This window comes from Sus scrofa, chromosome 11 (genome assembly GCF_000003025.6).
Source record: "Sus scrofa isolate TJ Tabasco breed Duroc chromosome 11, Sscrofa11.1, whole genome shotgun sequence".
NCBI classification, from domain to species: Eukaryota; Metazoa; Chordata; class Mammalia; order Artiodactyla; family Suidae; genus Sus; species Sus scrofa.
Genome location: NC_010453.5, coordinates 64916149 through 64933031, shown reverse-complemented (window position 1 = coordinate 64933031; position 16883 = coordinate 64916149). Strand labels below are relative to the sequence as shown.

Here is a 16883-nt window from a genome sequence, read left to right as displayed (position 1 = left end):
GTGAATTAATTAGAATAATTATTTTTAAATCTTCTGGAAGAAAGAGGTTGAATGAAGCTCTTCATTTGCTTTGTGCTGGATTTTGGAAGTTAAACCAGGATTGCACATTCAGAAAATCAGCCACTGGAAATCTGTGGCTATTGACTATGGTAATAGGTTGCTTTAGCTGAGTCTTATGTCAGTATATGGGTGGGCAAGGGGATTAGAAACAGATCCCCACCCTATGGTTCAGATTGTTCCATTTCCATCTAAATAAACCCTGGCTTTTATTGAACTTGGAGGAGATCCTCTGGCAGCAAGGGCCCCCCAAATAAGAGCATTATTCCCTTGCTGGTATGCAGGGCTCCCTTTCGCCACACTGTGCATCTCCTGGGCCTCACTAGTTACTGACGAGAGAAGCTGAGCAGGAGAAACCAAGTGTCTGGGAGTTAGGGTTCCTTCTCTGCCTTACCTTGACATCACAATGTTACTGTGTCCCCAACTGTGTAATTAATTTAACATCTGGCTTGCTAGACTAATATTTACGTGGCTTTCTTCTTAGAATATATGTAGCATTACATACTATTTAAAGGAAATCCTTATATAAAAGATTAACTATTCCCATAGAAAACATTCATACAAGCTTTCTGCAAAAGTAGAGTGAGTTATCTTTGTAAGGAGCCCCTCCTTGAAATCCGGTATTTATTACCTTGATCACTTGCTAAGAAACCTAAATCCATTAGTTGTTTGCCTTCTGAATTAGTGGACTAGGGGAGCTTCAAGGAAAAAGGAAAGGATTCTGTTATGCGTTCATATAGGATGGTGGGCTAAGGCAGATAGATGCCTGTTGATAGAATCAGGAATTTGAGCAACTTTCAGAAATGAAATAACAAGGATATATTAGCAGAAGAGGAAAAAAAATGATTGAATATTACAGAAGGTTTCTCCACTCTGGTTAGCATTGTGGCTTCAAGAACTGTTCAGAGATCTATTTTAATTTTTATATGAATAGTAAGTACCCATTTATGTCATTAATAAACTGTACATTTAAGTGATTATGTTCATTTCCAAATGCTTCACGTTGCTATAAAACACTTGGTGATAGATTATTTGCTCATTAGATTAATTATCTTGTGTTAAAATACAATTTATATTTTCTTACAATTAAATCGTTTAAGGAATTTTCCACTTACAAGTAAATATGTTGTTTTCATGCTCTTTAAACTACTTGGGCATGGAAATAGCTACTTTGTATGGAAGTAAATTTCTGTATAAATTTACCATTTACATGGAAATGGTCAGTCATATCTCCTGTTCCCTGTTAATTCATGCTGGTATCAATGTATTCCTCATTTTAGATTATGAAACATGTGGTAAATAGTAAGATTTGAAACATGGAGAAAGGAGGATCAATTACTTTTTATGGTTTTCTGTCTTTTGAGGTTTGTTTTGTTTTGTTTTTGTCTTTTTAGGGCGGTATCTGCGGCATATGAAGGTTCCCAGATTAGGGTCGATTGGGGACTGTAGCTGCTGGCCTACACCATAGCCACAGCAGAACAGGATCCGAGCTGCATCTGTGCTCACGGCAGTGCAGGATCCTTAACCCACTTAGTGAGGCCAGGGATCAAACCCTCATCCTCGTGGATGCTAGTCTGGTTCATTACCACTGAGCCATGATAAGAACTCCCCATCTCATTTCTATTTAATGAGAGGACTATAGTGATTTTTATATTGTTTATAAGTGTATCTTGTGAATATATTAAACTATTATCGAATCCATTAAATATAAATTTATTGTATATTCTACATATGAATTTATATATACGGTATATTTATAGGATAAAATACATCATATCTTTGTAAGCTGACTTCCATGCTTTAGCATCATTGAAGAAAAGGCAGAGACCTTGTGCTGAGCGATGTTTCTTTGTTCCAGTTCTCACTGCAGGTACCGTGCTATTTGGCATCTCGAGGTCTCTGTTGATGTTCTACATCCTTGTTAATTCTTCACAAACTCTGCACAAGCAAATGTTGGAGTCCGTTTTGAGAGCTCCGGTGTTGTTCTTCGATAGACATCCGACAGGTGAGTCAGACCAAATTTCTCAGTAAATATGTCTTGTTACACATTTAGTGCTTGGTTACGTTTGATATTTGAAAATGGAGAAGATGCTTGCTTGGAAGACAGTCACTGTGCATGTTGATCCATTTCTACAAAAAGTTTTCTTGATATTTTTCTCCTACCAAGCGAAATCTGAATATAGAATCATATGAGATTTTATGCCAGTTTATGTGTGTACAGAAATGTAAATGAACATTCACTTTGTAGGATGGTTTAGGAATCCATTTGTTGTGTGGCATATGAAACACCCTACAGTCATGTGTCAGTGTTGTTGACTAGTTGCTAAAAGGTTGGCTGTGTTACAAAGTGTTAAGCTAGGTTGTCTTCTAGGAAGAACTTTCTTACAGTGAATCTCTGTAAGAGACAGGCTGTGGGTGTCTTTTTTCATTGTCCATCCATTTCTGGAAACACAGAGCTCTGGCACATGCTGCGACCTAAAATGGTAATGAAAGATTCTTAAGACCCAAGATTGGTGAAATGTAAACATCCTCTTCAATACAGTTAATTCTGTAGTTTTACAGTGGACTTTTAGTGCCATGTGAGAGGTTGTGTGGCCTGTAGCAGGTGGATCTTCAGGAGTAAGATTCTCAATATGAGTGTCCCTGGAGGTTTCCCAGTGGTTGCTTCCTCCGCCCTGAGGCCTTTGACCTGTCCTGCTTTGAAGGTAGCTCCTGACCTGGGTTCGCTCACGAATAGTTCATCAGCATGCATGCCCACTCTGTTCAGTTGGTTGGACTAGTGGTGAGTCCCAGGACAGCTTTGTTGTTGCAGGCGATGATTGACAGGACCAGTAGAAGCAGGGAGGTGGGCTGGAGGGAGGAGAGGAGTAGCCTTGGCCTGACCTTCAACTAGGCATGTGACCAAGGCTAAAGCAGGTGAGTATTTCTGGGCAGGCAAATCTCAAAGCAGGGTGTCATCATGGTTGTAAGTACGGGCTCTAGAGTCAAGTGCCTGGGTTCAGTCCTGGTGCTAGTTACTCATAGTGATAGATGGCTCTAGTTATATTGATGTTTATGTGCTACTTACTGAAATTCTCTGTTTCTCAGTTTTCTCCTCATGTATCTTATCTATATCTTGATACTGTGGGCATTAAGCAGGACAGTACACTCACAGCACTTAGCGCACGGTCAGTATCTAACAGACCCGTGAAGAACAATGATTTGGTGTCTGGGAACTTCCTCTTCTGTGAATTGGAAATAACTTTTGCCTCTCCAGTTTCACAAGACTTTTGTGAATATGAAATAAGACTGTTCAGGGAAATATCTTGTGTAGATTTACTCAGCATATGCTGTTCAGTCCAGGCACCGTGCCGAGCACTGGCTGGTAAACTGCAGAGGCCCCTCATACACCTTATTTATTATGAAGCCAGTATGAGAAAGTGATTGGAGGAGTTCCTGCTAATATGGCTGTGAAGTTGCTCCACTTTGTCAGCTAATGTGAAAACTACAGTCATAAAGTTGGGAGGATTAAGTGGGACTGGATTTCTATTATCATAGCCTCTGAGTGCTCATGACCACAGTTCACCAGGATCTTCATGTTCAAGACCTGTAGGCTCCTCCAGATGCTGATGCATTTGTTATTCAAACAGTTGGGAGCAAGTTTAGAGCTTCAGGGCCACTCATCTTAGAGCAGTCAGGACCCTAGTGTTTATCTTGCCTCCCCCTCCTGTATCTCTTAGCAGGACTTCATTCCTTCAAGAAAGTAGAAGCCCAAATAAGTACTGCAAAGATAGACCTACTTTGCCCAAAATGTTTAGGGACCTTGAATTATTTACTCTTTTGGTGGTAGAGTCAATCAATCTCTTTCCTATAGTTTATTTGCAAAAGGGGAATTCATAGTAGATTATTTATGATGGACTTTGTTTTTGGTATGTGATGGCATGAAATAAAAACCACACATGTTGGTTCTTTGGAAGCTGTGTTTCGTGGAACCAGACTTCCAAGCTTCCAAGTTCTGTTGTCTGTCAATTAAGGAAATGAAACTGTCAAACACCTAATACTTTCTCTGGGATGTAGTTCTACATTGAAGATGAATTTTGGCACTTAAGTTGGTTAAATAGTTGATACCTGATAGTTCTACTGTACAAACCTCAGGCCCTTAAGAGATAAAGAGGAGGAATTAATCCATTTTTAAACATCTTAGACCTCTAAAAACTGTTACTGGACAGGAAGCTGAGAGGTAGGTGGAGATGTCGTGATGTCCCAGTTGTGCTGGAACACAGCTCTGGGAGAGCTGGGCCAGTCACTGCCCCTCTCTTGGCCTCAGGTCAGAAGAGTGGCCTTTTCACTCATCAAACATTTATTGGTCATCTACCGGTTGTCAGTTGTGGTCCCAAGCATTGGGACCAAAAAGTCCCTGTCTTTCAAGGCATTTGCACACTTAAATAATTGCTGACAGTGAATTGTTTTTAAAAAATGTCAATATTCTACGACTGCATATGGAAAAGATACAGATTCAGAATTTAATACAGTTGTAGATTGGAGAGCTCAATGCATTTATAAACAAAACACAGATACCTACAAGCATAACCCTATGGTGTATTTCTTTTTCATAATCAATTATGTAATGATTGTCCTTGATTTCAGGAAATTTCAAAACCTGTTTTCCTGGAACTTTAAGATAGATCATTTTCAAAATGAAATCATACCAGTGGGAGTGTGAGCGGAATTTCAGAAATAAAGTGATTCTTTATTTAAAATCATCATCTCTGAGATTACAGCAAACTCAGCCTGGTTTCTTGATGAAGCTGAAATGCTCTCCTGACCCATCAGGACTGTCTGGGTGCAGAGCTCCTCTCTGAAAAGTCTGTTAGGGGAGGAAGAGGGAAGCAGCACTTCCAGCGTTAACCTTTGTAAATATCCACACGCACTTCCCTTTGAGCTTTTTAGAATCAGGTTACAGATGCTTTGGCAGTAGGTCAGACATTAGCAATGGCATTTTCTCCATAAGTAGTGTTATCATTTAATCAGCTATGGTGTGTGTGTTGCGTATGCTTTCCATTCTTGGAAACCAGGATTAATCTGTTAGAAATTTCCCCTCATTTAGGTAGAAACTCTTTAATATCTAGAAATAGATGGCAATCTTCGAAATATATTTTGAGTGGAAATTTACTAAAATCCTGTTGTTAAATGGAAAGCCATCATAAAATCAAGTTCTCTGTTCTGGAATTCTTTTCTTTTCTTTCTTTTTTGCATTTGCAATTTAATAGATCATATCCCATGGGGAATCATTTCAGCCTCTTGAACACTTGGAAAGTCTATTTTAGGCTTGCCCAGACGTTCTTCCAAATGCAGTCGTGCTCCTCATGGTGGGAAAGTCCTGCCTCCGGGTCTGCTGCTGGGGGAAGCAGTGCTGCAGGGCAGCGTGTTGTTCACACAGCAGCAGAAACCAGAGCATCGGCCCTGGTTGATTCACAGCCTAAGCCCTGATTTGGGGATGCTTAAATCGATAATTAGGTAGTGATTTCTGTCTGATATTCATGTGGTTGTTTCTAGAAGTGTTCTTTTGGCTCAGTGACTGATCTTATCATTTATTCTGATTGAGGCATGTAATTGAAAAATAGAGATTTTTGAGGGTGTGGTAAGAAAATCATTGTATTCAGTTCTTTCTGTTCTATACAAAGATACTTGAACAGATACCGGCGTATATCTGGGTTTGTTCTTAAATGTATTTTCTTACGTTAAAGAATTCTACGTGTCAGATCAGCAGTGGTGCTTTGAAATAGTCTCAGAATCATGGGTTAATTTTTTTCATCATCATTTAATATTTAGAGATAAATTAAGAAGGAAATGATTACTTTCTTGTATGTAGTCTTTTTTTTTTTTGTATATGTAGTCATTATTTTTAGAATTTTTTCCTTTTATCTCCTGTTAGTATCAGACTGCCTGGGCTCAAAAATTTATTTCTTTTGGGGAACGATAAATTTATTGTTTTCGCTTTTTGGATAATAAAATGACAATAACATCTTAAAATTGTACCACATGCCAATATAAATTTTATGTATATTCTTCTTTTTACTTAGCATAAAAATGAAAAGGGAGTCAAATATGGCTTAATGAGTTTCACTAATGGACAATGCTATGGACAGAAGTATTTCTTATTGGTACCAACTTTTCAGTGTCAGTCTTGACATAGTCCTGTAAATGAAAGGAAGATAACTAGCTATTTCAGGGTGATGACTAATCAGTGTTACTAGAAAACTATTCTTCTTTGACTTCAAGATTAAATGAATAGTTGTAGATAGAAATAGCCAGAGTAATAAAAGGCAGCACCTTTGTAATCCAGGAGTCAGTGGTTTATCCTACAGTCAGATAAGCTGCTATTTATTAACAAATTCTCAATCTTTAGACCAGGTGAGTAGATTTCACTGCTACATTAGGGAATTCTAAAACTCGACCAAAGAAGCTTTAATTCCCCTTGGTGCCACATTTTCTATCCACTCACATCTTTTTTGACAAAGGAGACAGTAGGAGTTTCAGGCTTAATCAACCTGGCCTTCTGGTGTATGTCTCTTGGTTCTTGCTATATCCAAGTAGTCAGATGAGAATAAAGTTTGAGTGTTAGGTAACACAATGAGTCCCTTATACATTTTGGATAAACACTGAGTATTTTTACTCTTAGAAGAGATCATAGACAAAACAGTCTGCCATAAACTGTCCAAATGTTTTCTTAGGTCAGTCTCCCAAGGCAATGAAATAAAAGCAAAAATAAACAAATGGGACCTATTCAAATTTAAAAGCTTTTGCACAGCAAAGAAACTATAAATAAAACAAAAAGAAAATCTATAGAATGAGAGAAAATAGTTCCAAACGATGCAACCAATAAGGGCTTAATTTCCCAAACACACAAACAATACATCCAGCTCAACAACAAAAAAATCAAACAACCTAATTGAAAATTGGACAGAAGATCTAAATAGACCTTTCCAGAGAACACATGCATAGCTAATAGCATGGTAAAATATGCTCAACATCACTCATTATTAGAGAAAAGCAAATCAGTAGTACAATGAGGTACCACCTCACACTGGTCAGAATGGCTGTCATTACTAAGTCTATGGATAACAAATGCTAAAGAGCATGTGGAGAAAAGGGAACTCTCCTATGCTGTTGAATGTAAATTGGTGCAACCACTATGGAAAACAGTGTAGAGGTTCCTCAGAAATTAATGTTGAGCTACCATATGATCCAGCAGTCCCACTCCTGGGCACATATCTGGAAAAACTACAATTCAAAAAGATGTATGCACCCCTATGTTCATAGAAGCACTAGTCATAGTAGCCAATACATGGAAACAACCCAAATGTCCATTGACAAATGAATGGATTAAGAAGGTGTGGTACATGTATACATTGGAATACTACTCAGCCATAAAAAGGACAAAATGCAACTCAAAGCAATATGGATGAAACTAGAGATTTTCATACTAAGTGAAGTAAGTCAGAAAGAGAAAGACAAATACTATATGGTATCGCTCATATGTGGAATCTAAAATAGGACACAAATGAACCTATCTACAAAACAGAAATAGACCCAGAGACGTAGAGAAGAGACTTGTGGTTGCCAAGGGGGAAGGAAGGAGTGGGATAGACTGGGAGTGTGGGGTTAGTAGATGCAAACTGTTACATTTAGAATAGATAAGCAATGAGGTCCTACTATGTAGCACAGTGAACTATGTCTAGTCTTTTGGGATAGAGCACAATAGAAATGAATATAAGTGACTGGGTCACTTTGCTGTTAAGCAAAAATTGGTACAGCATTGTAAATCAACTATACTTTAACAAAAAAAAATATGGCAGAAAACCTATCTGCACAACAGGAACTGACTCAAAGACATAAAGACCAGACTTGTGGTTGCCGGGGGGAAGGTGGGCAGGAGTGCAATGGGATAGGAGTTTGAGGTTGGTAGATGCAAACTATTAAACACTTAGAATGGATAGAGAGTAAGGTCCTACTGTGTAGCACAGGGAGCTCTGACCAATCTCCTGGGAAAATCATGATAGAAACATATATACATATATATGTGTGTGTGTATCTGTATATGTATATATGAAAAATGTATAAATGTACATGACTGTGTCACTTTGCTATATAGCAGAAATTGGTACAATATTGTAAGTAAAGTTTAATTAAATAATAATTGGGGAGTTCCTTCTTCATGTGGCAGGTTGAGGGCCTGGCATTGTCACTGCAGTGGCTTGGGTCATTGCTGTAGAGCATGTTCTATTCCTGGCCCAGGAGCTTCCATGTGCTATAGTCAAAACCAAAAAAAAAAAAAAGTTATTGGATGGGATGGGGTTTGTAGTGTATCTTAAGTAACTGTAAGTAACCAAAAAGAACATGTTTAAAAGCAGTTAAACCATCGATACTCAAAATATTATATCTGGGTTCTCATGAAAAGACGTATTTATGCTCTTTATCTTTTGTTTAACATGACCTTACTGTATAGCACAAGGAACTATATTCAATATTCTGTAATAAACCATAATGGAAAAGAAATAAAATTAAAAGTCAACAAAGGTCTCTTGTCCGCATGAAAAATGTTCTGTTAAAATGACTAAAATAAATTTTGTTATTTCAAAGGTACTTAGTAATTTGAAATTTTAACCTTACAAAAATCTCTCATTTTAATTTTAGTAAGCATCAGTTGTTGTCCCTGTGGTGGTTGTTCTAGTCCAGGCTTTGGGTTCTAGGGGCAGAACCTACCCAGGTTAGTTCAGAGGAGGAGGACTTGAATGAAAGGAAATGGGCATCTTGTGGAGCTGGAGCAGTGCTGACTTTCCTGGGAGCTGCAGCTGGGAACTGGGTCCTTATGGGAGCTGGGGCCATTGTCACAGGGCTCCTGCATGTTCCCAAGCCCCTCTGCCTGTCACCTTTGCTGGGTGTGGTGAGTCTGCTCCACTTTCCTGATTCTCTCCTGGCCTCATAGTTCTTGGCAGGGAAATCAGAATGATTGGTAGTTAGTCAGTGGCTTAGTTCCCCCTGGGCCCTTCTGGTCAGTTAGCTGTGCCAGGGCTGTGGGGGCTCCTGAGAGGGCAGCACAGTTACTCCAACCTGTCCAATAAAGATAAAGGGGCTCATGTGAGTGGCAGATTCCTGGAGCTAAATTTGTCATCCAGAGTCTCAAGGAGGAGCAAGGGCTAAGGCTGAGATCTGGAGAGATTTGGCCGGGATCGAGGACCTTGTTGGTGGGAAGAAGAGAGAGGAGCGGGCCCCCATCAGAATAAGGACCCACGGTCAGCAGTGAGGGAAGAGAGGGAAGGTCGGTACTTCTCTTCTGTCTCCTCTCTCCTCACTGTTCCTAGAAACATGGTAGCTTTGATTTGCTAAAGAAAGGTGGATGTGAATGAGTTTATTTTAAATGACAGGGTGAGTCCTGTTGGTAATTATGTGAGGTCAAGAGACGTCAAAACTGAATGAATTTTTATGTGAGTTTGAGCAGAGACCTAAGGCTGAGCTTGAGAGATTGAGTGTAGGGTAGTTATGGGTCAACTTTAAAGGCTTCTTTCTGTTCACTTTAGGTGTACTGGGAGTAAGATGTTTTGTAGGACAGCCAAGTACTCAAGGAATTCACTTCCTTCAAGGAGGTGAAAGGCTATCATATCAAAAGAAATCAGATTCACTCTGTGTGGTTATTAAGGGCAGAATCAGCAGCAGAGGTTGGATGTTCCAGAAAGAAGGTTCAGTTTCATATGAGGAAGCCCTGTCTAACACAACAGTCTGAAAATGGACTGGGTTCCCCTGTTCACGGTAAGTCCCCCTTCCCTCTTCATCCCTGGAGCTAATTCAGCAGGAGCCACCTGTCATATGGATGAAGAGTCATAGAATGTGTGTGAAGGGAATTCATCATAAGGATTTCATTTGGAGACTTTTAAGAAAACTTTAGTACTATGAGGCCATGAACTTAGAATCACCGTTCTGGTTACAACAGTCTATCACAAAGCCCAATGAAATATTTCTGAAATAGTCTCTTAATGTTCATGTTCCTTCCTTCCTCCCTTCCTCCCTTCCTCCCTCTCTCCCTCCCTCCCTTTCTTCATTCCTTCCTTTTTTTTTTTTTTTTGCTTTTTAGGGCTGCACCCATGACATAGGGAAGTTCCCAGGCATGGATAAGCAATGAGATCCTACTATGTAACAGCAAACTACTCAGTAGGCTAGGGGTCAAATTGTAGCTACTGCTGCCAACCTACACCATAGCCACAGTGATGCAGAATCTGAGCTGTGTCTGCAACCTGCACCACAGCTCACAGCAATGCCCACTGAGCGAGGCCAGGGATTGAACCCACATTTTCATGGATACTAGTCAGATTCATTTCCACTGCACCACAAGGGGAACGCCTAGTCTCTTAATGTTGCTTAGTGCAAGGAGGTAACCACTGAACTTTCTTATCTCACATTTTCTATACTCAGCTCATTGGTGAATGAGTTTATTTTTTTGACCATCTTGGACATTCCATCCTGGGGGGGTGTGTGTTTTTTTCTCATCCTATTTGCTTTCCTTGAATTTTACACTAGTTGTCAACACCAGAGTCTCTCAGACCTTAAGACTCTCACATCTGGTGAAAGGTAAAGGGGTGATTTTCACATATTGTTCATCTCTAAGTAGCCTTTTCTTCTTAAAAATATTCCAGTATTGCTTTCAAAACTTTCTTGGCTGAATCATACTTGAGTATTTCTGAATCCTGTTATGGTAAACAGTTACATTTTTTCCATCAAAAAAAACCGCAAGCATTTAAACTATGCCTTTAACTTGTTTGCACCTGCAGCATGTGGAAGTTCCCAGGCCAGGTATTGAATCTGAGTCAAAGCTGTGACCTATACTGCAGCTGTGGCAACACTGTGCTGGCTCGGGGATCAAACCCACACCTCTACAGTGACCTGAGCCCCTGCAGCTGGATTTTTAACCCACTGTGCCACAGTGGGAACTCCTGCCTTTAACATTTTTTGATGTATATTTTCCTTATTTTGGTATTGCTACTTTGAGGAGTTAAAAAATAACTAGGCTGGCTGCAAAATCCATAAGAATATGGAGAAAAATTTCTATTTGATTTTAATGTTCCTAAAGCAGACCCATTTAAATAATAACCCATCTTCTTCGCCCTCAAAGCTGGTCTGGGAAACTGCAGATAGGGCATCACCTGGCTGCTTGGAAAAAATGAAGACTCTCTAGCTCCCCCCTAACACTCTTGAGTCAGAATCTTCACTTTATCACATGGCCCTTCCTACGGTGCCTGGTAGACCTTCCCAGGGACCGTGATGCTGCAGAACCTGGGGATCAAAGTCATTTCTCACCTTGGTGGTTGAGCACCTGTTAATGCACCTGGCCTGGAGACTGGGTTCTTCAAATTCAGGAGCCCTTTAATCCTGAGAATCACCCTCCAAAGCCGGGATCCCTAAGAGGCTCAGAAAGGTTGTCACTGGTCCTTCAAAAGTGTCACGAAAAGACAGTTTCTGGTGTCTGAATTTCCTAAGGTAGAGACAGGAACATTGAGGCCCCACCTGTAATGGCCTGGTCAAGGGGGACAATCTCCAGTCCTCAGCTCCTGGCCTGGGCACATCCTTTACTTCCGGTGAGCCAGGCACCTTATGGAGAACGGCAGCCAGCATGTCCTGGGCAGTGGAAACTGAGTCCCCAGCCTCTGGTCATTCATGGTCTGGTTGTGTCTTGGTGTGAAGGGTCTCGGGAGGAAGTCTCCTGACAGAGGTCAGGAAGAGCACCTAGAGTGCCCACATCTCACCTGCAGGCTGGCCTCCTGAAGAGTCAATTACAAATGAAGTTTGGGGGCCTAGATGACATTTTTCCAGAGTTGCTACTCCAAATATATCCCGTGTGTGTGTGTGTGTGTGTGTGTGTGTGTAACATCAGTTTCTTTTTATTTGATCATTATAAAACTAGTGTCAACTGAAAAAAAAAAGCTCAACCTAAATGCTGAGAGCTGTATTTTATTCAGTGGGCAAAACTGAGGACTTAAGCCTATGACACAGCATCTCAGGTCACTCTCAGAGACTGCTTCGGAGAGGCAAGTGGGGCAGCCAGGATAATAGGAATTTCTGCCACAAAGACCAGGTTGTCAAAACATCAAATGATTACTCTTAATAAAAGCAAACCAGGTATCTCACGTTAAGGAATTTAGTGTTTTTCTATGTTTGAGAAGATACAAGAGTCTGAAATCATTCCTTTCATCTGCACCCCAGCCATCTGGGGCCAGTATCCTGTGTTTTCTCATCCTGTTTCCTCAGGGTGCCCTGTTGGGGGGTGGCTGCAGTGTCTGATGGCTGCAGCATCCTTTGTTTACTGATGTGACAGCCAGCATTTTTAGTTTACACTAGGTATTTATTAGAAATTGTCATTTCTAATCCTGCAGCCTCTAGGATATACTATTTTTGTGGATTCTGAGAAGGTAAATAAAATCAATGAGGATAAGTGACTTTTAGTTAGTAAGTAATATTTCTTTTTTCTGCTGCCATCCCTCTAGTCTCCTTGGATGCTTATGCAGGAGTCTGTATTCATCACACCCAGTACACCTCTGAAAATAACCATTATAACTCCATTGGGAAACTCATAACTTGAAAGTGGCAGGAATCCACAATTTCCCAAAATGTAAGGTCCTCTGTTGTATCTTGAGGGGAAAAATTACAGAGAGGTTAAAATTATCTTTGTTTAAAAAGTATCACTTAGCAAAATTTATTTGGATAACTAAAGCAAAATTAGAGTCATAATTAGGATTAACTTAAATATTTTGCAATTGTGTATTCACCGACTTAGCACCTGGAACGAGTCTTAGATGGGATGGATCTAAAAGGAGGGACCATTCTCAAATGCACCAGCCCTTCCCGATGCTGCCGCAGGATCCCACCCCCATACTTTTAAAACTCAGAGCTCAATGTCAGTGCTCCACTCATTGCCATTTGGTGGCATTTTTGTTTCTTTTTAAGTGTCATTGTATTTTCACTTTCTTTACCACTGACATGGGCTTATTTCATATGAATCTGTGATATACTGAATAGATATACTTAAAAAATATTATTTTGATTTGTTCGTGAATTGTTTCTCTTCAAGGGTCTATTTGGGGAAATGAATAATTTCTCATGTTCTGTTCTCGCAGGAAGAATTTTAAATCGTTTCTCCAAAGACACTGGGCATATGGATGACTTGCTGCCCCAGATAATTCAAGATTTCGTGCAGGTAAAGTAATAGCCACGTTAAAGTTCTCACAGGGAAGCAAAGCAACTATTTTTTTAAGGCCTTTCATGGGGTTTAAGGGTGGGCCTTTCAGCCTGGCGCTGTGTCCTGTTATCTTAGTAAAAGGCTGTGTTTGGAAGAGAAAGGTGCGGTTGTGATTGGGAGGCTGAGTTAACATGAGTAATACCTGCTGCAGCAGTGGGCACACAGTCACGTCAAGGTTGATTTGAAGCAGCGACATGCTTGGTGAGTAGGTCTCCCTCTGCCGTCCAGGTATCTGGCGTGGATTCCCTTTACCGTGAGCACATTTCATAATATAGAAATATCACGTCTTATGGAAAGAGAGCCTAGATTAACGAAATGATGCATTGTGTTACCAGAAAACATATTCACTGCACTGTTTTTTGTTGTTGTCATTGTTTTGTTTTGTTTTGGATAAATCCAGGTGTGGTTACATTCAAAGAAAGGATCGGTAATGTTAAAGTGAAAATAATATTTGAACAAGGACAATAGAAAGCAGTTATTGATGATACAAAGTCTTTAAACCAGTAACTCAGTATAGGATCAAAGTCAGCTGTCTTTGTCAAAGTCAGATGTCTTTTCTGTCTTTGTAGACAGTTTTTCTTTTCATCCATCGATTGCTCTGTCTTAAGGTGTCTTAAAAAATGACAGAGACATCCACAAAATAGCTTCTCTCCAGGCTTTGTTTTGTCTGTGACCTTGAGATTCTAAAGAATGATGTTGGGTCACCTCAGCTCTCATCTCATTCAGTATTGTTGCTCCTGTGGGATGTTTGTTCTGTTATTTAATTCTGTCTACTTTTCAGTGATTTAGGCTGTGAGGATTTTCTTCATTTCCACGTGTTCTTTTTAGAAATGAAAAGCATTTATCAAAAGTTGTGCGCAGAAATGCAGCCATGAATATCTGACTGCAAACCATGTAGCCTGCAGGCAAAGGCTTCCACTGTTTACCAGTGAGAAGTAAGCTGAGCCTCACAGGCAGAGTACTTTTACTGCAAAGAGATCTGATGTTTTTCTTTTCTGCAAACTCTTTTTTTTTTTTTTTTGTCTTTTGTCTTTTTAGGGCCACACTCGTGGCATATGGAAGATCCCATGCTAAGGGTCTAATCAGAGCTGTTGCTACCTGCTTACACCACAGACACAGCGATGCCAGATCCGAGACACGTCTGTGACCTACACCACAACTCACAGTAACGCCGGGTCCTTACCCACTGAGCAAGGCCAGGGATCAAATCCGCAACCTCATGGTTCCTAGTCATATTCAGTTCCGCTGCGCCACGACGGGAACTCCCGTTCTGCAAACTCATTTTATAACTGTGTCCTGCTCAGTTTAGCTACATAATTTATCCTCAGAAGCAGTCTTTCCCTACAAACCCATTTTGACAGTGATTGTTAATTAATTTGAAAACATTTTGCAAAAGGTCCTGTAACTCTGCTACTGCTTAGAGCAAGCTGGGTTTGCAGAGCTGGCTGCCCGCTGTGTGCTGAGCACATGGTTAATTAGTCCTCATAATCAGAAACTGTCACATATTTTTCCTTGGTGTGAAGGGCAGTGGTGGATGCTGCCTGATTTCCGTGTAAAACATTCTCAGTGGTGTGAGGAGAGAAAACGCTAGTCTCACTGATTTCCAGTCCCAGCTCTGTCACTTTTAGGTCAATTATCTTGACGTTCTGGGACCTTCAGATGCAGACATACTTTATCTAATTGGAAGTGAGAATCTGGTGTTTGAGAGAGACCTGGGGTGAGCTCAGCACCTGCGTAATCCTCACTGAGCAGGTAGTAGCTGAATCTTTGAAGATGGGTGAGGTTGCCTAGAGAGAGGAAGTATTTTAGGGGCCAAGATCAGAAGGTTATGGAGGCCTTTCTATTCAGAGCAAGAGCAGAGGAGACACATATGAACAGCAGGGAAGAGAGGAGGAATAGGTTGGGGAACCGAGGAAGGACAGGTCTCTTCAAGGCAAAGGAGAAGCTACGACCGTGGAGAGTTGCTGGCTGATGTGGGACCAGGAAGCCTGTGGTGACCAGAGGAGAAGGTTTCAGCTGGGAGGAGGCCAGAGGGCAAAGGGCTGAGACTGGAAGAGGCCTGGAGGGAGCGGAGGTGCGGGCAGGCTGCTCTGAAGGAGTCTGACTGAAACAGGAGGGAGGCCTGTTGGGAATGAAGGTTTGAGGAGGGGCTGCTGCTTGTTGGGGTTTAGTTTGTGGGTCGGAGGAGGACATGGTGGTGTTCCCTCTCTCCCTCCTTCCCTTCACCAAACAGGGACCAACGTTGAGGCCCTGAGGCTCAGGGGGGAGTCAGGCACGAAGCCCTCCCCTCATGGGTCTCCTCTAGTCGCCTGAGGGGATGTCCAGAGACACCCCCTTTGCTGCCTGCCTCTGGATCCTGATTGTGCGAGAGGGCTGTGCAGAAAGTCCTGGAAGGCAAACTGGCTGTGGAGTTGGAGGCAGTGGGGAGCCTGGTCCAGGAGGAGGTGGGCGGAGCTTCCAGGAGGTGACCTTTGATCCCAGATGAGAGGAAAAGGCCCCTGTGGGTGGAGGGCAGGAGGTGCTGCCAGAAGCTGAGTTCCCTGTGAGAGCCAGTCTTTTCTTTCTGTCATCTGCTGAGAGTGGGGTCAGGAAGGGGCTTGAAAAGGGTTGTTCTGTTTTGTTTTAAAGGACATAGTGCCCAGTGTGTTTGAACTCATCTTTGCTAATTCTGCTCATCCTTGGTATATTTGACAAGCTTGGAAGATACTTGATCATTTTCATTTTTAACTGCATCACTTCTAAAGTGTTAAGTGTTCTGTACTTTTCCTCATCTAATACTTTCTCATTCCCTTAAATAAAATCTCAGACAATTTATTTAATATTTTATAATAGTGATGCTAAGTATGGCTGAAGAAAACCCTGGATTCTGAGCAGTGGTCCCCACTGCAGGACAGTCCATCCCCTTAAGGTGATGTCATTCAGAGGCCATGTCCCAGCAGAGGGGAATCAGGAGTGTGGACGCCATCACGTGCACTGACTCATCCCTCCCAGTTATGTGGCCTGTCCAGTCACATTATAGTTGGTGGCTAAACTGGAGCCGTTCGCCTTCCGGAGGAGGAAGGCAGGCAGCATGAAGAAAATCTGCTTGTGTGGTGTGCTTCCACCTGACAACCATGTGTGAGGTCAGCGCTGTGAGAGTGGTGGAGCGGGGCCGCGGTCTCCTTTCCACGCTTGAGTCCTGGCTCCCCCCTTCCTGCCTCTGCCCCACAAAGCCGCACTTTCCTTCTCTGTAAAGTGGGAAATAAGACCAACTTCATGAGGGTCGTTGGGAAGACACAATGAAGTCCTGGTAATAAAACTCTTAGCGTAACATCTAAGTCCATGATGAGCACTCAGTAATGGGAGTTACATTTAAAAAAACCATATGTCTTTTTAAGTGGGAGAAATAGACTGATAATGGCATTATGTTGCATTGAAGTTATTGTTACAGTTTCTGGGCCCATAAATATCCCCTCATGAGTTTGCACAGAGAATCCAGGTTTGTAATCCTTGAAGAGTTTAATGGACCCTTTCCCATGTAGACTCTCACATAAAAGTCAGTTATTTTCAAAATAGACCA

General features: G+C 41.4%; 1 protein-coding gene across 1 annotated transcript in view; it reads left to right on the top strand.

Annotated features, from left to right (window-relative positions):
• Positions 1 to 16883, top strand: part of LOC100738425 (multidrug resistance-associated protein 4) — a 135616-nt gene that overhangs the window by 63653 nt on the left and 55080 nt on the right. Inside the window, exons 20-21 of the mRNA XM_021065400.1 lie at positions 1916 to 2062; positions 13203 to 13282. Of these exons, the coding sequence (XP_020921059.1) occupies positions 1916 to 2062; positions 13203 to 13282 (227 nt within the window). The remainder of the gene's footprint in view (positions 1 to 1915; positions 2063 to 13202; positions 13283 to 16883) is intronic.